Here is a 26,432-nt window from a genome sequence, read left to right as displayed (position 1 = left end):
TTGCAATTTTGTCTTATTTCTATAATTCCATCTATTTTCTACTGAAGGACCATTTCTGTAATTTTATGTTAGACGATTGTAATTCTGTGAAAGAGGGGCCATATCAGTAATTTTTTCTCGTATAGGACCGTTTGTGTCATTTTGTATTTGAAACATAGGGAGTAGGGACCATCCCCCTTTTAATAATAAATCAGGTCGACCATATTTATGCAAGGTTGCCTCGATTGATCTTCTTGATTTTCAGTCGCATAGTGAAACTTTATTTCTTTGTTCTTCATTAGCCACTTCTAGTTTTGTAATGCAATTGATTCTTCTCGATGTTCTTCTCACCATATTCCTCGCATTCCAGCTTTTCATGAAGCTTCTTTGTTGATTGTTGACTTCTTCGTTTGTGGCGAGGCTCAAAATTAAACACCGGAAGACCAGCAAAACAACATCTACCGGGTTTTGACAAGGTATGTGTTCGTTAAATTTGCTGTAACCGAATCCAAATTATGATTGAATGCTTTATTTAAATGAATGAAGACAAAATATACAATTCAACCATTTGAGCAAGATCTTGATTTAGGTTGATCACTAGATCAGTGGGTGTGGCCAGTTATACACTGCAACATACAACCACAAACCGTGTCTTAGGTTACTTTGTGTCTTTGTGATGATTAAACTTTAAAGTCAACAACAATTAAAAAAACTATTTCTGCCTTCACTTCTGCAGATCTGATTTAAGCGACCCACACTTTTGATTGTTTAGATTTGTTATTTTGTCTTATTTTGCTTTAAATACTAGTTATATTTGGCTGTTTAAGATGTAGATCATTTTGAAGTACAAAAACTTTGTTTTTGTTCAACTTCTGCCCTTTGTTTCCAACTGTTGTTTTTTTTTTTTTTTTTTTTTTTTTTTTTTTTTTTTTTTTTTTTTTGCAATTCATTACAAAAGAATTGTATTCCGTTTTAAAAACATAATAATAATAATAATGATAATAATAATAATAATAATAATAATAATAATGTTTAAAACAGAAAAATATTTTTTCAAAACAAAATTATAACTACATTGTTTTATGAAAATTTGCATGTCATTTATGTCAAAAATTTCCATCTAATTAACTTCTATGAATGGATGATCAACCATTACATCTTTTAAGCTTATTAAAAACTTCGGGGTCAACATGTTCCGATACCAAAAGATAAATACAAAAAGACACGTCATAATTTATTAAAATCGATCTAGTCAATTAATTATCTATTATCTTGGTGATGAAAGTAGTTATCTGACTAAAATATTAGATTAGAAGAAGTAAATTGCAGTTTTGGTTTACGTGGCATGTGAAACCGTAGTGAACACCATCCCCTTATGCGGTTTAGGGTGTGCGGTAGAAAATGGGCGCACCTCTCTCTCTCTCTCTCTCTCTCTCTCTCTCTCTCTCTCTCTCTCTCTCTCTCTCTCTCTCTCTCTCTCTCTCTCTCTCTCTCTCTCTCTCTCTCTCTCTCATGGAATGCTACTCCTTATGTTTGATAAAAAATATGGCATATATATATATATATATATATATATATATATATATATATATATATATATATATATATATATTTCTTGCAAACCAAAGTTTATAAATATGTAACTCTTTTTAAGATATAAGTGTGTTATAAAGTATATATATATATATATATATATATATATATATATATATATATATATATATATATATATATATATTTTTTTTTTTTCTTGCAAACCAAAGTTTATAAATATGTAACTCTTTTTAAGATATAAGTGTGTTATAAAGTTCTTTCTTTCACGCAATTTTTTTAGGTTTAGTATTTCCTATATTTTCGAGGTTAACTTTACTTTAAACATTCATACAACTAATTACTCTAGAACAAAATCCAAATTTAGTGTTAATAACTTGGTACACAAATTGGTCCAAGTTTAAAAGAAATTTCAACTTGCACAAATGGTTGAAAATTATTATTATTATTATTATTATTATTATTATTATTATTATTATTATTATTATTATTATTTTGGTTTTGACTCCTGAAAATTTTAAAAATAACTTTTGCCATTTTAATTTATATTTTGAATTATTTTAAAGGTGCTATATCCTATATACCTCATACTAATAAAAAAATCAAACATACATCATCCACTTACACATGGGTACCAATAGATCCACCATATCGTCACTAAAAAAGTTTTAGTTTTTTGGATCAACAGTCTCTAATTAGATCCATCATATTATCATATCGTAACTATAAATTTTTTTAGTTTTGGAATAATTAGATTTTAGACAGCATCTATAGTTTTTTAATTTTTTCTTAAACTGTAACGATCAGTTTTCAGTTTATTTGATATTTTTTATTAATCAAGACGAAATTTCAGGATAAGTTTATGCGTTTTACAAAAAATGATGTGTATAGTCTTTTTGTAACGGTGTGGTCTATGCGGTTTTAATTTCTTACATAGTTGGTTCTTAATCCATGTAAAATATTCTTTATACTCTTTTCATCATTTCCTTTTTCAAAACAAAATCAGTTAAAAATGCCCCATGTAACTTCCCAAAAATACTAAATAAATATTTCATTTTTAATTCAATCAAAATCATTCATTCATTACTTTCAAAGGATAATAAAGTGCACTGTATTCTCAAAACATCAGAGTGAAATATAAAAAAGATAATGTGGAATAAAACTTTAGAGGACACAGTGTGATCAAGCTGGGTCATTCCCTTTGGAACCAGAAGTACCTGAACACTTAAACATAAAACCGTAAGCACAAAGCTTAGCGAGTTTCCCAAAATACCACATACCATACATATAACGGGTCTCACCCATAAGTATATAAATAAGCTCGCCCATGGGCCTCATCCAAATAGCTATTAACGGGCCTTGCCCAATAATATGAGTCTTACCCAATGAGCCTCGCCCAACATACAAAACGAGCCTCGTCCAACATACATGCAAGAGTCACAGAGAAAGTTTAACATCATACACAGTATAGTGAGAAGACTTACCTCACATTCGATATTGAATACAATTGCTCGTAGAGACGAGAAACTGGTGTTATGCCCCACCTATCGACACATACAAGGTAAAACCTTATTATACCATCTAAAACTAACATTCTGACCAAAATTCAAAAAATCAACAGTAAAAGTCAATGGTAAAAGTCAACTCAAGTGACCACCATGCACGTCGTGGCCATCTAACTCAATCGTGATCTAAAAGAGCTACCACACCGTGACAGAGTCCATGCAAAACAGTCATGAGATTCTCCTTCGCCACGTCGTGGTATCCATAATCTCACGGCGTAGCTACTGTACTTGAACAATTTAATGGATTGAGTCCTTAATCTGAAAATCTCTTTGCTCATACTTTCCAATAAGCTTCTTGGGACCCTAATGTTCCATAAAAATCCAAACTTTATGGACATGCATAACCTATGCATGTCCTCCTTCAAACTAGGTCAAAATATGGGAAAAGTGACCTAAAACTCATGCATGTCTACCAAAACTATACCAACTCTAAGATCCAGAAGATATAATGACCAAGGGACCAAGGTGAACCATAAAATTGCAAACTTTATCTCTTTCAACCGTCCAAAACTTCACCAAGGACTAAAACATGCTAATAATCCTAGACCCATAAGGAATACATCAACAAGATGAGAACTTGAGAGCTTACAAATGGTCCAGAAGATGTATATAAGGAGTAGAAATGAGTAGCTTGCTTGATCTATGTACAAGAGTTCCTTCTTCTTCCTTTTAAGACCATAAAAACACCAAAATGAGTCAAGAACTTCAAAGGGAGGCTAGGGTTTTGGTTTCTTAGTTTGGAGAGTGATGGAGGATGAGAATGGATGAAATCTTAGCCATCACTTCCTTTAAATAGGGCCCAAGGCCTGGAATTAGGGTTTCTCCAAAAAGATGTCGCCATGTCGTGGCCAATACATGACCCCACCGTGGTGAACTTAATGATCAGTACGTGCCAATCGATTTTGTCACGCCATGGTGATGTCTTCTCCATGCCGTGGCCACCCCCAAATCTCAAATTAATAATTAACGTTCATACCTAAAAACAGGTGTTACAACTCTCCCCCACTTAAATCAGACTTTATCCTCGAAATCTGCCACTGCAAACAACTCGGGATAATGCTTCCTCATATCCGCCTCGGGTTCCTAAGTCCATTCAGAACCTTTCTAGTGCTGCCATTGTAACCTGACCAAACTCACCACTTTGTTGCTTAAGGCTTTCGTCTTCCTACTAAGTATGAAAATTGGTCTCTCAACATAATTTATATGCTCATTAACCTGATATCATCCAATGGAACCACTGCGTGATCATTAACTAAACACTTCTGTAACTAAGAGACATGAAATGTACTATGGATCTGACTAAGCTTTACAGGTAATTCCAATTGGTAAGCACCTTACCCACCCAGGATAACACTCTAAACGGACCAATGAATCTAGGACCCAACTTGCACCACTTCCGAAATCGGATGACACCTTTCCTAGGTGACACCTTTAAAAGCCCAAAATACCCAACCCGAAACTTGAGATCGAAATGTTGCTTATTAGCATAACTCTTCTGGCGAATTTGCAAGGTCTAGAGCCTACCACACACCTATTAAATTAACTCACTTGTCTTGAGTACTACCCTAGTACTCCCCATCAGTCGCTATCCGACCTCGCCCTAACAAATTGGGGTCCTACACTTTCTCCCGTAGATCATCTCAAATGGAGGTCAATCAATACTGGTGTGGTAACTATTGTTATAGGAGAACTATGCCAGTGGAAGAGAAGCATCCCAACTCTTACCAAAATCTAACATGCATGCCCAAAGCATATCCTCAAGCGTCTGAATAGTCCTCTTTGCTCTGCCTGTCTATCTAAGGGTGATAAGTTATACTGAAATGTAGTTGAGTTCCTAACTCCTCATGAAACTTCTTCCAAAACTTGGAAGCAAAACAAACATCTCTATAAAAAATAACTAAAACAGGCACACCATGTCATGCAACTCCCTGATGTAAATATCGACTAATTTCTCGGCGGAAATGCTCTCCTGAATAGGGATAAAATAAACACTCTTGGTCAATCTATCATCAATGGCCCATATCAATTCAACCCCATACATTGTCCTCGATATCCTAGTGATGAAATCCATGACGATTTGTTCCTATTTCCACAGGTAATATCTAACGGTTGCAACAAGTCGTGAGGTATCTGATGTTCGACCTTGACTTTTTGACAAGTCAAGCACCTCTCCACATACCAAGCCACATATCGCTTCATGCAGGGCAATCAATAATCCAATCTGAGATCCCTATACATCTTCGTCACACCAGGATGAATCGAAAACTTCAACTTATCCCCTTAATCCATCAATGTATTCTGAGCTCCTCCCAGATAAGGAACCTAAACCATCCTATGAAGAGTCAATAAACCCCAACTATCATAATCAAAAGAGGATGTATGACCCACAATCTGTTCACTCTTTCGATTCTCATTCTTCACTTCCTCAACCTGCGCTCCTCTGATCCGCTCCATAAGTGGAGTAACAACTGTCAGTCTCAAACATAAATCTTAGATATGAGTACTAGTCGACTTGTGACTTAAGGTGTCAGTCATGACATTGGCCTTTCTTGGATGATATAAGATCTCACAGTCATAATATTTGACAACTTTAAGCCACATGCGCTGTCGTATATTCAAGTTTGGCTGATCCATCAAGTATTTCAAGCTCTTGTGATCCATGAAAATAGTGCACCGAACTCTGTATAGGTAGTGACACTAATTCTTGAGGGAAAAAACTATAGCCCCAACTCCAAATCATGTGTAGGATAATTCTTCTCATGAGGCTTCGGCTGCCTCGAAGCGTAAGTAATCATGTTGCCTTTTAGTATAAGTGTGACCCTAAACCTATAATTAAAGCATCACATTAAACCTTAATATCATCCACACCCTTGGGTAGGGTTAATATCAGTGCTTCACACAACTTTTGTCTTAAAACCTCAAATGTCGCCTACTGATCAGGATCCCAATGGAAAGTGACACTCTTCTTCATTAGGTGAGTCAAGGGTACAAGAATCTTGGAGAAGTCCTGAATGAATCTCCGCTAATAACCTGATAATCCCAAGAAACTATGAATCTCAAATGGAAACTTCTAAACCTCCCACTGCATCATGACCTAGATCTTGGCCGAATTAACCAATGTACCGTCCTGTTTGACAAGGTGACCCATGAATTGCACCTCATGCAACGATAACTCGCACTTGGGGAACTTGGCATACAACCTTTCCCTCCTCAATATCTCCAAAACCTCTCGCAAGTGATCCTCATTCTTTTCCCTAGTCTTGGAATAAACCAAGATTTCATCAATAAACACAATTATAGATCCAAAATCGGCCTGTAGACTCAGTTCATGAGATCTATGAACACTATCGATGCATTGGTGAGCACAAAAGGCATCACCACAAACTCATAATGATCATAAAAAGTTCTGAAATATGTCTTTGGTATATCCTCATCCCTAACCCTCATATGATCATAGTGATGGGTTTTGAGCACTATAACATCCCTATGGTGCACATAAAACCCTAATGCTTAGGATCTAAGTTTTCTCAAGTTATACATGCAATTTCATTTTATCCAAAGCATACACCCTAGCCAGCATGCAATAGGAGATATACAACATAAAAACTAGTTAGATGAATACCTCTTACTTGTAGCTTGTAGAAGTTGGTCTTCCAAGAGCTTAGTACCTCAAGTGTGATACCTCTAATGTGTTACAAACACCAAAAGCAAACAGAGACTTGTGAGAGAGAGAGAGAGAGAGGTTAGGAAGCACAAATCGGCTAGGGTTCCACCTTGGAAGAGATTGGCCGATTTTAGGGGGTTAGGGGTTACATTTATAGTGTGGAATTCCTAGGGTTTTTTACATGTAAACCCTAATTCACCATGACTCTTCACATTTCATAGGCCTTTTGGACTAAATCTTCATGGACTGTCATATAGGCTTAATCCATCCCTAATCAACATGGATCATTAGTCCAAACTATAAGTATTATTGATTTACCTAATCAGGCTCCGTAAATTTAATCAGTCTCTTTTGATCACTAAATTAATTCCAAATTAATTTTTGATCAATACCAATTAAATAATATGATTTCTCAATTAATATATTATTCATATAATATATTATTAAATCACAAATAACCTCTTTCTCAAATGTTTATCCTATCAAATTACTCCAGTGAAGGCAACCTAAAAGGACCATGCTATTATCGGGTCAAGTACATACCAATTATAGTTATGGGCTTAGACACCTAATCCAACAGTCTCCCACTTGGATAATTCTAATAACTTTAACTACCAATGCTACTTCAAAATCCGATTAGCAATCAAAACTCTCAAAAGTCGTTGTCATACTCTGACCTGACGCATCCTTTAGATAAGGGATCATATAATCCTCTGTTCTTCAAGTTATCATGTGGAAAAAGACATGGAATGGAGTTATACTCATTGTCCAACAGTTTGTTTCCCGATTTCTAATTTGTTTGACATATAACTTAATTTGAACACATGAATTGAGTCCTGACCGGGCCCAACACATAAGTCAAAAACAAAATCATCGAGGGGCCCAAGATATCGCTTTTAATCCTCTTAGGATAAAAGGAACATATAAACTTCGACTTATATGCTTGTACTAATTACTCGTTAAATTATACACAACAACACGTTTTATAACATCAAGTTACCGATGTGTTTTCGTACTATCAATGCACAACCAACTCGTAATCAACAACTCATATATCTTGGTTTGAAGACTATATGATATTATCGTCTCACAATCACTCGTGATAAATTCCATGAAGTGATTCATGTGAGTGTGGGTTTAACCCAATACTCAAATTTTATTTTAGGAGAACTCATGAACGTTGTAGGAAACTTTTGTAATGTCTAAACACTTTAGACAATCTACAAGCCAATTCATGACAGTCTTACCTCATAGATTACTTCCAAAGTATGATTGATTGTGGATGGTTCGAATAATCATATTATTTTGGAAGTCAAAACATGCAAAAGTGAAACAATAGTAAACAATTGATACAAGATAGCAACTTTATTCATAAATAAAACTCTTTTATTTAATCGTCAAATGTCAATTACATTTTATCTATTACAAGTTTCTAAATAGCTATCTAATCACTAAAACTAATTTCGTCCTTCAGCCCAATACTCCTAGCATGCTGCAAGTGCTTAACCCTACTCAGTCCCTTCGTAAGGGGATCTGCTGGGTTCTCTTCTGACGATACCCTATTCACTACGAGGAGTCCCTCTTCTACTCGATGTCTTATGAAGTGTTATTTTCTGCCGATGTGTCTGGATCTGCCGTGATCCCTTGGTTCCTTGGTTAAGGCAACCGCATCCTCGTTGTCACAGAAAATATCCATAGGCTGCTTTACGGTTGGTACAACTCCAAGGTCTCCGATGAAGTTCTTCAGCCATATTGTCTCCTTCGACGCTTCACTTGCTGCTATGTACTCTGATTCGCACCTTGAACCAGCTACAATCTCCTGTTTGGAACTTTTCCGTGTTACTGATCCTCCATTTAGGGTAAATACCCAGCCCACCTGAGAGCATAAATTATCTTTGTCGGTTTGAAAGTCGGCGTCACTATACCCTGTCACTCTCAAGTCATCACTCCCACCGAGGGTAAGGACCCAGTCCTTAGTCCTCCGTAGGTACTTAAGAATGTTCTTTACTGCAATCTAGTGTGCTCTACCAGGATTCCTTTGATATCGACTAACCATGCTCAAAGAAAAAGCGACATCAGGACGAGTACATGTCATAACATACACGATCAAGCCAACGACAGAAGCATATGCTCGTTGGAGATCAAAGCCAGACATCCAATCCTAACTTTGAGGGGGAGAATGTTAGGGTGCAAAGTCATACTTGGATGTAATGTTTTAGGCTTTCCTCTTTGTATGTGTAAATGGGTTGAGTCTTTCCTATAAATAGGAAGTGAGTGACTCCCATTATGTAAGGAACCATTTGGAGTGTTAGACTAGAGAGAGAATTTGTATACAAACCCATTTGTATAATCTTTCTAGATCTAATAAGAGCTTACAAAGATTTATTTACTCCTTGTGTTCTTGAATTTGTATGATGAATCACTAGATCTTTCTAATTCCGCACATGCCATCATAATCAACACCACTACAATTGGTATTAGAGCGGGTGTTCTTGAATCTCATCAAGAATTGATCCTTGATGGCTATTTTGATTTGGTGATTCTTATTGTTCATTGATCTTCGTGTTTAGAGAGTGTTTTTGTGTTCTAGAAGTTGAATTTCTCTTTGATTTGATCCATAATTCGACTTTCTCTCTCTAGAATACTTGTTTGTATCACTTTATCTCTCTAGAAAACCCATTCATAATCACTTTCTCTCTCTAGAAAATTTCAAGTTCTTGTAATCATGGAGAAATGGATGATACGTAGGGATGATTTTCAAAGTGAATACTCATTTGAATATCTTCTTTATAGCTTAACTGTTGGATTGATAAGTGAATGTGATATTGTTGTAAATGGAGAAAAGAATGAAGTTGGAGAATTAATTAGTTGTCCAATTTTTCGAACCAAACATTTGTTTAATCGTTTGATTACAACATATCAAAAGAGACGAAGAAATAGAAGAGATGGAGAAGTCATAAAAGGAATTTCTCGTGCCGAATATAAATATGGAAGCAATAAACTTGAATATTATGCAGATTGTCGTGAAGCTCGGGATGGTGTTCTTGATGATGATGATGTTCAAGAAAAAGGAGTTCAATGTGATGTTCTTGATGTTCAAGAAAAAAGAGTTCAAGTTGATTCTCAAGATGAAAAAGTTTTTTGCTCGATTGGAGTTCAAACCGATGACATTTTGTGTTCTTGTGATTCGTTTGAAGGAATGATTCCTTATCGGAAGCCGGTGATCCAAGAAAATCACAAATATCAAACTCCAAAAGATTTGATTCAAACTCAAAATGTTCATGTTGTTGAAAGTGGGTTTGTTCATGAAGTCAATTCTTCAAGATGCAAAAAGATGAGAAAGAAAAAGAAGAAGAAGATGAATCAGAAGAACAAGCAGGTTTACTCACAAAAATCGTCATATGTTGTGAAGCCAAAATCCGTGAAGCAAATTTGGGTTCCAAAGCAACAATCTCCAAATGTTGCATTGAATTTGAAGTCAAAACCCAAAAGTGTTGGTGGTTCTTTTGAAGATGTTCTTGGATCGTTGAAGAACACGAAGAACATGAAGAACAAGTTGTACATCTCGCATGGTGGGTGGTACAATGTTCGATTTGGAGATTTTCTCATTCCGACAAAAGAACCAAGATCTTCCAAATTTGATTCGTTTGTTGAAAACGGAACTCAATTCGTCAAAAAGGTATCTCAAATTCTCAAATGGATTCCAAAACGTCCATGATTTCGATTCGTACTTTGCGTTTTTCATTTTTGATCGATTTGTTTCGTTGGATCTAATCTGTTTCAACCTCATTGATGATCCAATAATTTTTTGTGTTGATCAAAGCCCAATCCAATTCCAAATCCATATGTTTGATGTGATTCAAATTTTTTTTTAATACTTTTGTTCGAAGCCCAAAGAGTAGATCTGACACTGTTCATGTCCGATTTAAGCCTAATATTCAATTCAGTACTTATTTCTATTCGTGATTTGTTTGAGCCCAAATGCTAAATCACTTACTGTTCATCGATCATTTCTAAAGTCCAACTTGTTTGTTAACATTTTGTCTTTAGTTGTCCGATTGAATACTTTCTTCTTCATCCCAAGCTTTGACGAGTTGTACTTTTAGATCATTCAAACAACTCATCTGTTGCCTTTTTGTTCTTAAGTTCCGATTTCATCTCTTTGTTCCTAATAATCGACCGATGATTCTTGTTTGTGAGATTCGATTTCAAATGATTTGTATATGATGAAATCGATTTGCTTCAGGTTGTAGAGTAGAAATCAATATTTGGATCTTGATTATGATGAATTGAATCAAGAACACATGAGTATGTCGATGATTGATTTTGGATTTTGAATGTTATCGACGGGTTATACTTGAATGTCGATTGATTTTGTCATCTGATTTGAAAGTCAAAGTATCATGAACGAAAGTCAAAATTTAAATGAATCGATGATGTTAAATGGCATGAAACTTGATTTAAGATCGATTGGTTTTTATCGATGAACTGGATTGATTGAATGAAATCGAAGCAGTAAATAGTTGTGGATGATTTCAACGATCGATGGCAAGTGACGAAGGGATGATTGAATTTGATTTTGAATATTTTTGTTCTTGGGTCGATGAAAAAGCGAATGATTTGGGATTCTTGATATCTTCGATTTTGGAATTGGGGTGAATTCTTCGAATGTTTGGAGTCGAATTTTGTCGATGTGGCCCCTGTAATGAAAAGAACGAAAAACTGGAGTCGACGATAGATTTACAAACAGTTAAGTGTTTGAGAAGGAGTGATAAACTGTATGTTTGGGTTGAACTGAAAAACGAACAAAAATGATCCGACTGTGTGATTTGGATTTGATTCGAAGGGTATGGACTGGAAAAGAATTTTGTATGTTGTTGATTTTGGGTTTGGTGAAATGAACGAATGAAGGATGAATATGAAAGAATTTTCGAAGGGTTTCTGGAACGAAGAACTGTAAAAAAAAAAAAAAAACGAGATACGAAGGATATTGATTGTTAATTTTTGAAGGGTTGGTGAATAACATTCGAAGAGTATGTTTTGGGTTTAATTGGGAAAATCGAAGGGTTGCTTTGCATTTAACGAAGGGTGCTGATGATTTTATAAGGAAAACATGAAGTTTCAAAAATGGTCCCTAGTGTTTCGTTAGTTTTGCATATGATAAAGTCTTCGTGAATTGGGGTCTTCGAAAGAATTGAGCAAATGACAAAGTTTCGAAAACAGCCCCTGAACCTTCGATTTGTTGACACTTCGAAAATTAACACATGTTTTGAATATTTTGGGGAATCTTCGTATGTTTGGAACACAAAGAGCAGAATTTTCGAAAATGGTCCCTGAAACTTCGAATTTTTGGCAGTTTTCACCCAAATTTGAAAAAGGACTATATTTTGCTGAAAATTGAAGAATCTTCATTTCTGGTCCCTGCAGTTTGTGCAAATTGACGCTTTCTACCCAGATTTGAAAAAGGGGGAGAGTTATGCATATTTGGCTGTTTTGGACGCAACAGGTCCCTGCAAGTTTCAGAAAGTGACAATTTCTACCTGGATTTTGAAAAATCTTGCAACTTTCACCCAAAAAGTCAAAATTTTTCATAAATTGAAAATTTTTTGTGGCTTTTTCGTGATTATTTTTCCGTGCAAGATTTTTGGTGATTCATTTTTGGTACACATCAAGGGGGAGTATTGTGAAGATTATTCCTCAGGCGCTTCTCATCCTTAGTGGGTTTTATAATCATTTTTTGATTATAAAAAGGGGGAGAATGATGGGTATTCGAAGCTTCTCGGGTTTGTCGAATATTCATTTGCGGATTTGAAGACCGGTGTTACTTCGAGGGGGAGTTTGGTCTTGATCGCGCTAGCTCGTTGGAGATCAAAGCCAGACATCCAATCCTAACTTTGAGGGGGAGAATGTTAGGGTGCAAAGTCATACTTGGATGTAATGTTTTAGGCTTTCCTCTTTGTATGTGTAAATGGGTTGAGTTTTTCCTATAAATAGGAAGTGAGTGACTCCCATTATGTAAGGAATCATTTGGAGTGTTAGACTAGAGAGAGAATTTGTATACAAACTCATTTGTATAATCTTTCTAGATCTAATAAGAGCTTACAAAGATTTATTTACTCCTTGTGTTCTTGAATTTGTATGATGAATCACTAGATCTTTCTAATTCCGCACATGCCATCATAATCAACACCACTACAGAAACGTTTCAACACTTTGTCCAAGTAGGTACTTTGACTAAGTCCTATTAGTCTTTTACTCATATGTCTCAATATCCTTATCCCTAGAATGTAAGCAGCTTCCCCAAGGTTCTTCATAGCGAAGCACTTCCCAAGCCAGGACTTAACTTCCTGTAAGGTTGGAATGTCGTTTCCTATGAGTAATATGTCATCCACATACAATACCAGAAAGCTAACTATACTCCCACTATCCTTTACATACACACATAAATCATCCTTGCTTCTCGAAAAGCCAAACTCTTTGACTTTCTCATCAAAACAAAGATTCCATCTGCGAGATGCTTGCTTTAATCCATAAATGGATTTCTCAAGATTACACACTCTATTAGGGTACTTTGCATCTACAAAACCCTCTGACTGACTCATGTAAACATCCACAGCCAACTTCCCATTAAGGAAAACGGTTTTGACATCCATATGCTATATTTCATAATCATGAAACACAACCGTGGCTAGCGTAACCCTTATAAATTTAATCTTTGCTACTGGTGAGAAGGTCTCGTCATAATCAACTCCAGTAGTTTGAGTAAAGCCCTTCGCAACCAATCATGCCTTATATGTGTGTACTTTCCCATCCATGTTGGTCTTCTTCTTGAAGATCCACTTGCACCTGAATGTCTGACGAACTGGTACATTTTCAACAAAGTTCCAAGCTTGATTGTCATACATGGACTAAATCTTGTTATTCATTGCCTCTTTCCAATTTGTGGACTCTTGGCCCACCATGGCTTCCTTGTAGTTAGGTTAATCCAAATTTATCAATGTAGTATCACTGATAAACATATCACCTTCAGTTGTTATATGAAAACCATATAACACAGTTGGAACACTAACTCTACTGGAACGTCTTAGAGGTACAGACTCGTCAACTGGTTCAACATGAGTCTCATCCTCAAGTTGATTGCTAGTGTTAGAGGTTCCTTCATCGCTTAACTCTTGAAGCTCTTCAACGTCAATTTTCCTCCCACTATCCTCTTGGCATATGAGTTTTATTTCGTGAAAGACACCCCTTTGCGCTATGAAGACCATGTTCTCACTAGGTCTATAGAACAAATATCCATAGGATTTTTGTGGGTAGCTGATGAAAATACAACGCTCACTGCGAGGTTCGAGCTTGTCGTGAGTCTCTCGTCTTACGAAAGCCTCACAACCCCAAACCTTGATATGTGCTAACGAGGGAACCTTCCCTGTCTATATTTCGTGAGGTGTTTTGGCAACCTTCTTAGTTGGGACTAGATTAAGGATTTGGGCGACAGTCTCTAAGGCATACCCCCCAAATGAGATAGGTAACGAAGCTCGAATCATCGTGGAACGAACCATGTCCAACAAGGTTCGATTGCGCCTCTTAGCCACACCATTAAGCTGTGGTGTCCCAGGTGGCATCAATTGTGAAAAAATTCCACATTCTTTAAGATAGTCGTGGAGCTCGATACTAAGATACTCACTACCTTGATCAGATCGGAGCATCTTTATTTTCCTGCCCAATTGATTCTCCACTTCTTGCTTAAACTCTTTGAACTTTTCAAAGGTTTCTGACTTGTGCTTGATTAAGTAGACATATCCATATCTATTATAATCGTCAATAAAGGTTACATAGAAGCGATTAGTATCCCTTGTAGCAGATCTGAAGGGTCCACACACATCGGTATGTATGAGATCCAACAAACCCTCACCTCTTTCATAAGTACTAGTGAAAGGTGACTTGGTCATCTTTCAAAGCAAACAAGATTTACACGTGTCATCTGACTTCAAGTCAAATGACTCCAACACACCATCCTTTTGGAGTTGGGCTATGTGCTTCTTTTTGACATGTCTAAGACGACAATGCCATAAGCATGCCTTGTCCAAACCATTAGACGAATCAATATGCAATACACTATTTCCTAAGTTGTCTACAACAATCATAGTTTCATATACACCATTACAAGGCAACGCTTCAAAATAAAATTTACCATTAAAAAAAGCATTAATAGAACTAATTTCATTGTTCAATGAAAATTAAAACCTTGTTTATACAAACCATCAAAAGAAATAATGTTTCTCGCCATATCTGGCAAGTAACAACAATTGTTCAAATCTAACCCTAACCCATTATTAAGAAATAAAGAATAAACTCCAATCTTGGTGACATGCGATGCGTTCCTATTCCCTATGATCATGTTCATCTTCCCATGCTCCACATCTCTACTTCTTCTTAGACCCTACAAATTAGAACAAATGTGAAAACCACATCCGGTATCAACGACCCATGAACTAGCATGTGATGAGTTATTAGATTGAATAGTGTAAATACTTGCGAAGGTGGGCTTTATCTTCCCATCCTTAATGTCCTGCAAGTATTTGGGGCAACTTCATTTCTAGTGCCCTTTTCTATGACAATAGAAGCACTCTGCTTCCTTTGGATTGGATGAGGGAGCAATAGGACCACCTTTGGACCCACTGGAAGAGGATCCATCATGAGAATTTCCCTTTTGGTTCTTTGAGGAAGCTATCATCTTTTTTCCCTTCCCTTGTCCAATTGCCAGGACTGGGGCAGCAGCAGTAGGAGTGGGTACAACAGACTTGCCTTTCAAACTACTTTCAACAGTTCTTAGAAGGCCTTGAAGCTTGCTCATAGTGACTTCCTCCTTGTTCATATGATGAGTGATTCTGAACTGATTATAACAAGGAGGCAAGGAGTGTAGGACAATGTCAACAACCAACTCTTCGTCGAAATTGACATTCAACTTTAGCAAGCGGTCCACATACCTTTTTATCTTTTACAAGTGGGTCGTGATGGACTCTCCATCCTTCATTTTTGTTTTTATCATGGAGGCAATGATTTCATACCTTTCTTGTCGATCACTCTGATGGTACCTTTCCATCAGGTCTTGGTGCATCTCTAAAGGCCAGAAGTCCTCATAGGATTTCTGAAGCTCAAAAGTCATTGTGGCTAGCATGATGCACGACACCCTTGTCACGTCCTTTTCATGAGCACTATACTTATCCAGTTGCTCAGGAGTAGCAGTTTCTTCATCAATCTCCTTTAGCTCTTTGTCAAGGACATATTCCTTTTCCTCGTAGCGAATGGCCATGCGAATGTTTCGAATCTAGTCATTGAAATTCGACCCATCGAAAACGAACCTACCACATAAGTTCATGAGGGAGAAAGAGTCAAAATCATTTGAGTTTGAAGTAGACATCTGAAAAAAAAAACAAGTTTCATTAGATAGAAACTCCTTAATATAACACCTAAATGACATATTAAGGCTAGGACCCAACATAATATTTCATAATTCGGAAGAGGGATGCCGTAATCCAATTGCAAAAATATTTGAAGGTAGGTAAATCACGATTTACCAATTTCACCACCCAAAACTAAAATTTTAAAGAATTAAGTTTTATGAATTCCTACTTCTTTGAGATTCATTGAACTTTTCAATGGCATGTTTAATTCTCGATTATGACCTTCAAGTTTGTGACTAGGATACCGAGGATCACAAACAAGGTGTGAATAACCTTGCAAATTTTCTTGGCCCTCTTGAGTCATTTACCACCTAATCAATGTGTCGGTTAACCACACACACTCAATTGATCTATGACAATTCTTGAGCTTCCCTGTGCCACCCTTGCTAGTCCAAATTAGTGTGTCATTTAACCACATACGCTCTACTAACGACTTGGCAAGGTGCAAAGTGCAATTTCATGGAATTGCATCATTTTCACATTTTCCCTAAAGTAACTAAGATTGATAATTTAGAAAAACATTTAGTTACTTTTATAATTATGATTATACTTTTTAATGAGAATTAATGTCCTATCGTACCCGTTTGGCTAATGACCCTCCACCAATCAAGGAAGCGGTGGGTGAGAGGGGACACCTATTCAACCGCCATTTTATAGGCAATTTCCTTATCCCCCCCCCCCCCCCCCTAATTTATAGATCGACTTCGTGAATGAGGCCTACTAACGGTAAGACTGATTGTCTTATACATGTATATAAGTATTAATCTTTTAATATTATAATAGTATAAAGATTGAATTTTAGACTTTTAAAATTCTAGGGTTTAGAATTTAATGTTTCATAATTAAGACTTTTCAAATTCCAAAACTTAAGGGCATATTTTGAAACTCTTCAAATTCTTTTAGATCAAAATTTTACACTAATAAAATAATCATATAATTTTATCTTTTACTAATTTGACCTAATTCAAATCATATAGCAAGACAATTCAAATCAAATAATACAAATAATCAACTTATCATATAATCAAACAATTATCTTCAAATTTGACAATTGTCTTTTAGTTGGATAAGGATGATCACTACCATATAAGAAAAACCGAATTTTATGATACAAAACAGTTTGTGGTAATGTTCCTAATCTAATTCTGGCCAAGAAACTCGAAAAACTGCAAACAGATGATCCAACTCGTCGAGCCAGGCAATGGACTCGTCGAGTTGGCTCAACTCGTCGAGTTCCTTCATAGGATTCGACGAGTCCATCAGTCAGTGGCTAAAAATGAAAATTTTCCAGCTTTGAAAGTAACACAATTGCATCAATATAACAGAAAACACCCTAATCTCTGATACCACTGATGGGTTTTAAGCACTATAACATCCCTATGTTGCACATACAACCCTCATGCTTTGGATCTAATTTTTCTCAAGTTATACATGCAATTTCATTTTATCCAAAGCATGCACCCTAGCTAGCATGAAATAGGAGATATACAACATAAAAACTAGTTAGATGAATACCTCTTACTTGTAGTTTGTAGAAGTTGGTCTTCCAAGAGCTTAGTACCTCAAGTGTGATACCTCTAATGTGTTACAAACACCGAAAACAAACAGAGCTTGTGAGAGAGAGAGGTTAGGAAGCACAAATCGGCTAGGGTTCCACCTTGGAAGAGATTGGCCGATTTTAGGGGGTTAGGGGTTACATTTATAGTGTGGAATTCCTAGGGTTTCTTACATGTAAACTCTAATTCACCATGACTCTTCACATTTCATAGGCCTTTTGGAATAAATCTTCATGGACTGTCATATAGGTTTAGTCCATCCCTAATCAACATGGATCATTAGTGCAAACTATAAGTATTACTGATTTACCTAATCAGGATCCGTAAATTTAATCAGTCTCTTTTGATCACTAAATTAATTCCAAATTAATTCTTGATCAATACCAATTAAATAATATGATTTCTCAATTAATATATTATTCATATAATATATTAATAAATCACAAATAACCTTTTTCTCAAATGTCCATCCTATCAAATTGCTCCGGTGAAGGCAACCCAAAAGGACCATGCTATTATCGGGTCAAGTACATACCAATTATAGTTATGGGCTTAGACACCTAATCCAACAGATAGCCCAATCGCAAATCAATCTTGAAAAACCAATATTCCATTGAATTTGATCAAACAAGTCATCGATCCTTGGAAGTGGATGACGGTTCCTCACTGTTAACTTGTTCAGCTCTCGATAATCAATACACGTCCTATGTGAACTGTCCTTTTTCATAAACAGAATCAATGCTCCCCATGGTGAACTGCTTGGACTAATATATCCATTGTCTAACATCTCTTGCAACTATGTAGACAACTCTTGTATCTCTGGTGGTGCTAGGCAATATGGTGCCTTAGCTATCAAAACTACACTCAAAACCAAGTCGATCCGAAACACTACATGCCTCTCAGGAGGCACTCCTGACAAGTCCTCATGAAACACATTAGGGAACTCTTGAACGATAGATACACCATCTACAATCTTTTTCTCTCCTTCACGAGTATCTACAACATAGGCTAAGAACCCTAAGCACCCATGCTAAAGATATCTCCTAGCTCTAGCAACTGAAAAGATAGTCGGTTCGTGCTGTGCACCCTCACCGCGTATAACTAGTTCTCCCCCACTTCGGGTACGAACTCTCACCAACTGATGCTCATAATAAATCATCACCCCATTTCGACTAAAGGAATCCATATCCATAATGATCTTTGTCTCTTGTAAGGAAATAGGGACTAGATCAAATGGATACCTTTCATAGAACATCTTAAGAATGCAACCCCGGTGAAGTCTCGAAGCACTAATCATGGGATCATCTGCAATCTCTACATCCAATGGGGAATCCAACGCTCCTGAAGAGTCAACTTCTTGCTAAGCGCAAGAAATACAAATGATCGAGTAGCACACAAATTTAAAAGAACAAGAGCAGATAAACCATTCACTAAAAAAAAATCATATGAATCATAAGCATAAACAAAAGCAGTAACAAAATGATAAAAAGAATACATATTGTTAACCACATTTGGTGCTGCTTGGGCCTCCTCGGCCGTAAACTGTAATGCTCGACTCCTCACCACAGGATCCTCTGCCTTACCCTGGCGGCCATCAGTGATCCTTAACGTAGCTAGAGCAGGCATCCTCACTTATCTTCCTGATAAGCTAGGACAACCATCCTTCATGTGGTCAGTCTGATTTTAGTGGAAGCATATCAATGCTCAATGAGTACAATCTTTACTAATGTGTCCCATCTATCCACACTTAAAGCAACCAGACCCCCCCCTTGCATGACAAGCCTCGTCATGTACCCTACCAGATTTTCCAAACCAGATCCGGCCCTGCTAGCCTCTGGATTGAAAATCAAAAGTCTTGGGTCTCTTCATCGGACCCTCCACTGTTTGGACCTAAAGTGGCCTCCACTTCCTCAGAAGCTCTAAATCAATCTACCGCTCATGGTCTCTGTCAATCATATCCTATAGGGTCCTGCAAGCTGAAATGCTAACAAAATCCCTGATGTCATCTCTGAATATATCATGATATCTCATCCTCTTCATCTCCTCGACCGCCATATACTGTGGAACCAACTAAGCCCTTTCCTTGAAGTTGGCGGTAATCTCCACCACAGTCTTCTTCGTCTGCCGAAGGTCTTAAAACTCCCTCATAAGATGATGTACCTCAACTGTAGGTATGAACTCAGTCTTGATTCTTGTAACAAAGTATGGATAGGTCTTAGCCTCAATGGTTGGCTCGCCCAGATCATGGTCAATCTCCTCCCACCAATCACGAGCTATCCCTCTTAGAAGATCAGCAAAAGACATCGTCTTCAACCCCTTCGGACAGGAGCTGGTCCGAAAAGCACTCTCCATATCAGCGATCCATCGTCGAATAGAAATAGTGTCTTTTGTTCCCGAAGAACTTGGGAGCTCCACAAGCACGAACATCCTTGTAGGAAACAATGTGTGTTCCTCGCTGGCTAGCTGTCAACTCCATGTGAAAGGCCGTGAAGCGCTTGTCCAAGAACTCCATAATCCCCTCCTTGATGGCACCGAACATCAAAGGAGTTGAATCCAAGATACCACACTAAATATCAATTGCAATATACTCATGTAGCCTTTCATCGATCGGCTGCGCTAGACCACGAACTGGAAACAAACCCAGATCCTTTGATACCACCATTATGGATAATCACCACCATACTGAAAAACAACAAACAAGATATTCGAACATACCTGAAAATCCCATATACTACAAGCTCCTCCGAATTTACGTTACTTTCCTTAATTTGAGTATAGATCCTGTGATTCCAGTAGTATGGGCCCATACTACCTTCTACGCTTATCCGTAATTTCCTCAAGAGTCGTCTTGAATCTTGTAAGTTACTATCTTACAAACTTTCCTAATGCGAGCTATAACACAAAACAATGTACTACTAAAATACTTCCTTGATCGCTAGGAATTCCCATCCCACACTGCCACCAGTTGCATAAGAAACTTCTACCAATGTCGACCAATTACCTTAAAAACATAATCACATGCAACAAACATCAAATAATCTTTCTACTGAAAGATCCTACACTAGAACAGCTAGACTCAAACAAGAGCCGCGCAATAGAGTCAAATCAAGCATTCTAAGAATATTTAATCCTTTTGGCATGAAAACTAACGTACTTTCTTAATAGTAAATTAACATCAATATATATTTCACATAACACAAAGCAAGAAACATTCGAGCAGTGAAACTACTAAGCACTAAGGCATCAAGAAGATCAGACAATCCTAACAAGCAGTCTCTGAAGATCCTTAGCCATTCTCTATCTTGCATTTCTAGCAATACATATAATAGGCACAAAATGCATTTCTCCTAACAAGAATTCTAATCATGTAATCCTGAGAAGATCCTTAGTCCTATTATAGCATGCACCTCATATCATATCATACTAAAGAATAACATTCATGTATGAGTATTTTGGGAATAGTTACTTGAGCTCGACTGATTGCACACATCACACCTTTTTCCTTGTAAAACCTTTTTTTAGAAAATTTGTTTTCTTTTTAATAGATTTTATTAGTCCTCATTTTAAGTTCAAACACAGCATAACACGTGTCCGACTTTCTCAAACCAAGACTCTGATACCAACTTGTAACGTCATGAAAATACTAAGTACAAATTTCATTATTAATTCAACCAAAATCATTCATTAATTACTTCAAAGGATAATCAAGCGTAATGTATTCTCACAACATCAGAGTGAAACATAAAAATATACAACGAAATAAAACTCCAGGGGATGCAGTGCGATCAATTCGGGCCCTTCGCTTTGGAACCAGAAGTAGCTGAGCATTTAGACATAAAACCGTAAGCACAAAGCTTAGTGCATTCCCCAAAATACTACATACTATATATATATATATATATATATATATATATATATATATATATATATATAGAGAGAGAGAGAGAGAGAGAGAGAGAGAGAGAGAGAGAGTCAAGATCAAATAAGAAGGAAATTTTTGGTAGGAAGGTAAGAAATTTTATTATATGCATATTTTTTAGCAAAAAATGAAATGAATCATTAGATGATTTAAAAGTAAGATGATTCACAAGAAAAAATTCTGAAAAAAACACCTTCATGATTCATTTTTAGGTATATCAAGAAAAAAAATTCACTTTTATGACAATTTTAGTGAATATCAACAAAATCATCATAAAAATGAATCATCGAAATGTTTTTTTGGGTTTTTTTGGTGAATCATGTTATTATTGATTCATTTATTTTTTTCGCCAAAAAAATAAGTCGAAAAAAAATTTCTTAACTTCCTACCAAAAAAATTTTCTTATATATATATATATATATATATATATATATATATATATATATATATATATATATATATATATATATATATATATATATAACGAGCCTCGCCTACAAGTATATAAACGAGCCTCACCCACTAATATGGGTCTCACCCAACGGGCCTCACCCAACATACAAAACGGGCCTCACCCAACATACATGTAAGAGTCACAAAGACAATCTAGCATCGTACATAGTATAGTGAGAAGACTCACCACACACTCGATATCGAATACAACTGCTCGTAGAGACGAGAAACTGGTGTTACGCCCCACGTATTGAAACATCCATGGTAAAACCTTAGTCTACCTTCTAAAACTAGCATTCCAACCAAAAGTCAAAAAGCCAACATACAAAGTCAAGTCAAAGTCAACTCAGGTGACCACCACGTTGTGGTCATCTAACTTAGTCGCGATCTTAAACAGCTACCACGTTGTTGTAGACATGCCGCCACACGGTGGTTGAGTCCATACAAAACAATCGTGAGAGTCTCCTTCGATACGTTGTGGCATCCATCCAGCCACACCGTGGCTACTACACATGAACAACTTAATGGATTGAGTACTTTATCCAAAAAGCTCCTTGATCATACTTTCCGGTAAGCTTCTTGGGACCCTAATGGTCCATAAAAATCCAAACTTTATGGACATGCATGAACCATGCATGTCCTCCTTAAAACTAGGTCAAAATTTGGGAAAAGTGATCTAAAACTCATGCATGGCTACCAAAACTATACCAACTCCTAGATCCAAAAGATATAATGACGAAAGGACCAATGTGAGCCACAAAGTTGCAAACTTTATCTCTTTCAACCATCCTAAAATTCAATAAGGACTAGAACATTCCATGAATCTAGATCTATAAGGAAGACATCAACAAGATGAGAACTTAAGAGCTTACAAATGGTCCAGAAGATGCACACAAGGAGTAAAGATGAGTGGCTTGCTTGATCTATGCACAAGAGTTCCTACTTCTTCCTTCCAAGATCACAAAAACACCAAAATAAGTCAAGAACTTGAAAGGGATGCCATGGTTTTGGTTTATGAGTTTGTTGAGCGATAAAGGATGAGAATAGAAGAAATCTCAACAATCACTTCCCTTAAATAGGGCCCAAGGACAAGAAATTAAGGTTTCTTTAAAAAGACGTCGCCACGTCGTGACCAATACATGACCACACCATGGTGACCTTAATGATCAACGTGTGTCAATTGATATTGCCATGTCGTGGTGATGTATTCACCATGCTGTGGTCACCCCCAAATCTTAAATTAATAATTAACATTCATACTTGAAAACGGGTGTTACACCCCAACATACATACCCCATCCCACCCCATGTCGCCCACCACCACCATCATTTTCAAGCACCTACATTTTCATCACTTATCTTCAACCTATACATCTACAAATAGAATAAAAAAAACTCTCTAGATCTATGAATGAAAAAGATATCCCAATATCTTATACACACAATTAAAAACAAGAAATAAACACATACACATATACAAAAAAGTTAGATACCCAATAAATTTAATCATCCAACTCCTCCCGATAAAACTGTATGGAATGTTAGTATGTGAAGTTTAAAAGTGTATAGGGTTTAGCCTAAGGCCCATTATATATTGTTATTTATATTCTTTTATTTTTTATTTTCAATCATGCAAGCTATCATATTTACACTCAGTAGTTACTGAATTTATTGCGCAGGGCACTAAAAAGTCGAACAACATAACTAAGTTCTAATGGGTGAGCCAAATGACATAGACCAGTTTCATCCAGTATCGTTGTCACCATCAATTTACAATCTTCCTGTTCAAGATCTACTTGATGGTAAGTACAATCTTTATATCAAAACTCTCATGTATGTTTGGTGATTCAAGCACACAATTTGAACTTCACAGCCCTGAAAACTTCTCTTTACTAGTTAGCAAGTTGACACTGCATTAACATCCCTTTGAAATACTTTAGATAACAAAAGAAGGGACTTCATCAATATTTGTGTTCCTCTAAGTAAAGCATCGATGAAAGGAGATTGGAAAACTGCAAAATCCATCCTCAATTGTCAGGAACATCTAGTACGTTATAGTATCACAGAAAATTGTGAAACAGCAGTTCACATTGCAGCGGCAGCTCAAAGGAACACAAAAAGCATCAACTTCGTGCAACATCTTGTTGGAAAGATGGAAAAGGCAGACTTGCAACTTCAAAATAGACAAGGTAACACTGCCCTTTGCTTAGCAGCAGCAGCTGGAAATGTTGAAATTGCTAAAATTATGGTGAAAAGTAACGAGGACCTGCCCACAATCGCTAATGGCGAAGCAATGAGACCATTGTTTATTGCTGTGTTATTTAGACACCACGAAATGGTAAATTATCTCTATCACCAATCTCAGCGAATGGGTGCTCCTGATTGGACACCTAAAGATAGGAAGTGGGTTTTCTTAAGGTGCATTGAACTTGATCTCTGGGGTAGGTATTTTGTTGGTAGTTGTTGTACATAGATTTCATTATTAAGTCATTATATAATTCTCAATCAATCTTTTTCAGATTTCGCACTAAAAATATTAAAAGACTACCCACTCCTAGCTCAATGTGGGAGTGCACTCGCTGCTTTGGCTCGAAAGCCTTCCGCATTTAATGAATCAAAACAACATTGCATCTGGAGAATCATCAATCCAAGTATACTTCATTCTACATTTTTCGCACTTTAACATTTTGATTTTGTTATAAGTGTCCTTGTGGTTCATCTACTTGACGACTTTTTTTTTTCTTTTTGTAGTCATTTGTTTGAAAAGGGAACATGTTGAAACAGATAGTAAAGCCATGCAAATACTAAGAAAGATTTGGACAAGGATCGAGGAAAAACCCAAGGCTGAAATAGATAAAATACTTAGAGGCCCCAAGGTTCTTAAAGATGGAATTCAAACATACCCATCAAGAATACTATTTGTTGCTGCAGAAATGGGCAACACTAAATTTTTGGTCGAGCTCATTTCTAGATACCCTGATCTTATGTGGAAGAAAAATGAGAATAATCAAAGTATTTTCCACGTTGCTGTGTCTCATCGTCATGAGGATATCTATAATCTGTTATATGAGATAGGCTCAATGAAGGCTTTAATAATTTCTCTGGCAGATAAAGATGGCAATAATATGTTGCATTTGGTTGGAAAGAAGGCAGAGAAACGCCGAGATCAAGATGTGTCGGGGGTAGTCTTCCAGATGCAACTTGATTTAATATGGTTCAAGGTACATTAATCTCTTAAACACATGAGCACATTTCTTTAATTAATTATATCTTGATTATCTTCTATATGTTTCCTTCCTTTCTTTTGTCCATGAATTGATTATGTGCATTCCTCGAGCTAGGTGACCAATGATTAGATTATAGTTTGGTTATCGAGTCAAAACAATATTCTGTAAGAATCAACTAAGCACACAAGTAGCTATTTTATGCCACATAGAACATTATGCCTTTCATAATGCTTGTAAGGGAGGATATTAATAATCTCAAATGTTGTGTTGTAGGAAGTAGAGTCTATGATCCCCCCTCTTTACAAGGAGCAGAAGAACACAAGTGGCTTAACACCGTATGAACTATTCACTCTCAACCACACAACTTCAGTTATCGATGGTGAAATATGGATGAAAGGAACCGCTAGTAAATGCACATTGGTTGCTACATTAATAGCCACCATTGTATTTGCAGTCGCTTATACAATACCAGGTGGCTATGACCAAAATGATGGGTTTCCTATGTTCCTTCACAATGGACCCTTCCTACTGTTTGTTGTGTTAGATGCCATTTCTTTTATCTTGTCTTCGATTTCAATCCTTGTGTTCCTATCCATACTTACTTGTCGTTACACTCAAGAGGATTTCAGAAATTCACTACCTGAAAAACTATTGGTAGGTCTCTCAATGCTTTTCCTCTCCATAGTGACCATGATGATTTCTTTTAGTGTCAGTTTCTTCGTGTTGTATCGTCACCGTTTTATCACGTTAGCAATCTTTGTTAGCTTAGTTGCCATTATACCTATCGTTTCATATGCTTATCTTCAATACCCTCTTTTGAAGGATGCATTTCGCTCGACTTATGGTTCCAAGTTTCTCTTTAGGCCGAAGGAACAAATGCTTTACTATCATAATCCAAGGTTCTAGCTAGTTGTTGGTTTGTGTTTAGTTCTTAATTTCAAGTTCTGTTTAAAGATATTTTTCATGATCATGTAGTTATTGTTAAAGTATGTATTTATGGTATTTGTTGAGTTGAATATGCTCCAAACCTCAAATGCATGAATGAGATTTTGACGTTT

General features: G+C 36.5%; 1 protein-coding gene across 2 annotated transcripts; it reads left to right on the top strand.

Annotated features, from left to right (window-relative positions):
* Positions 1–235: 235 nt before the first annotated feature.
* LOC145092814 (uncharacterized) lies at positions 236–26,432 on the top strand. 2 transcript variants are annotated; one of them, XM_079030806.1, is made up of 7 exons: positions 236–455; positions 23,827–23,949; positions 24,088–24,588; positions 24,667–24,798; positions 24,899–25,368; positions 25,648–26,028; positions 26,197–26,432. In XM_079030806.1, exons 2-7 carry the CDS (start codon positions 23,862–23,864, stop codon positions 26,278–26,280), a joined length of 1,656 nt encoding a protein of 551 aa, XP_078886932.1. In that variant the 5' UTR covers positions 236–455; positions 23,827–23,861; the 3' UTR covers positions 26,281–26,432. The 2 variants fall into 2 exon arrangements, with proteins under 2 accessions (XP_078886932.1, XP_078886925.1); XM_079030799.1 differs by having other exon boundaries at positions 25,648–26,432.

This window comes from Lactuca serriola, chromosome 1 (assembly GCF_051521515.1).
Source record: "Lactuca serriola cultivar US96UC23 chromosome 1, Lser_US96UC23_V15, whole genome shotgun sequence".
In the NCBI taxonomy this organism is placed as follows: domain Eukaryota; kingdom Viridiplantae; phylum Streptophyta; class Magnoliopsida; order Asterales; family Asteraceae; genus Lactuca; species Lactuca serriola.
Note: the sequence above shows the minus strand (reverse complement) of the source record. Positions and strands in the feature narration are given on the sequence as shown.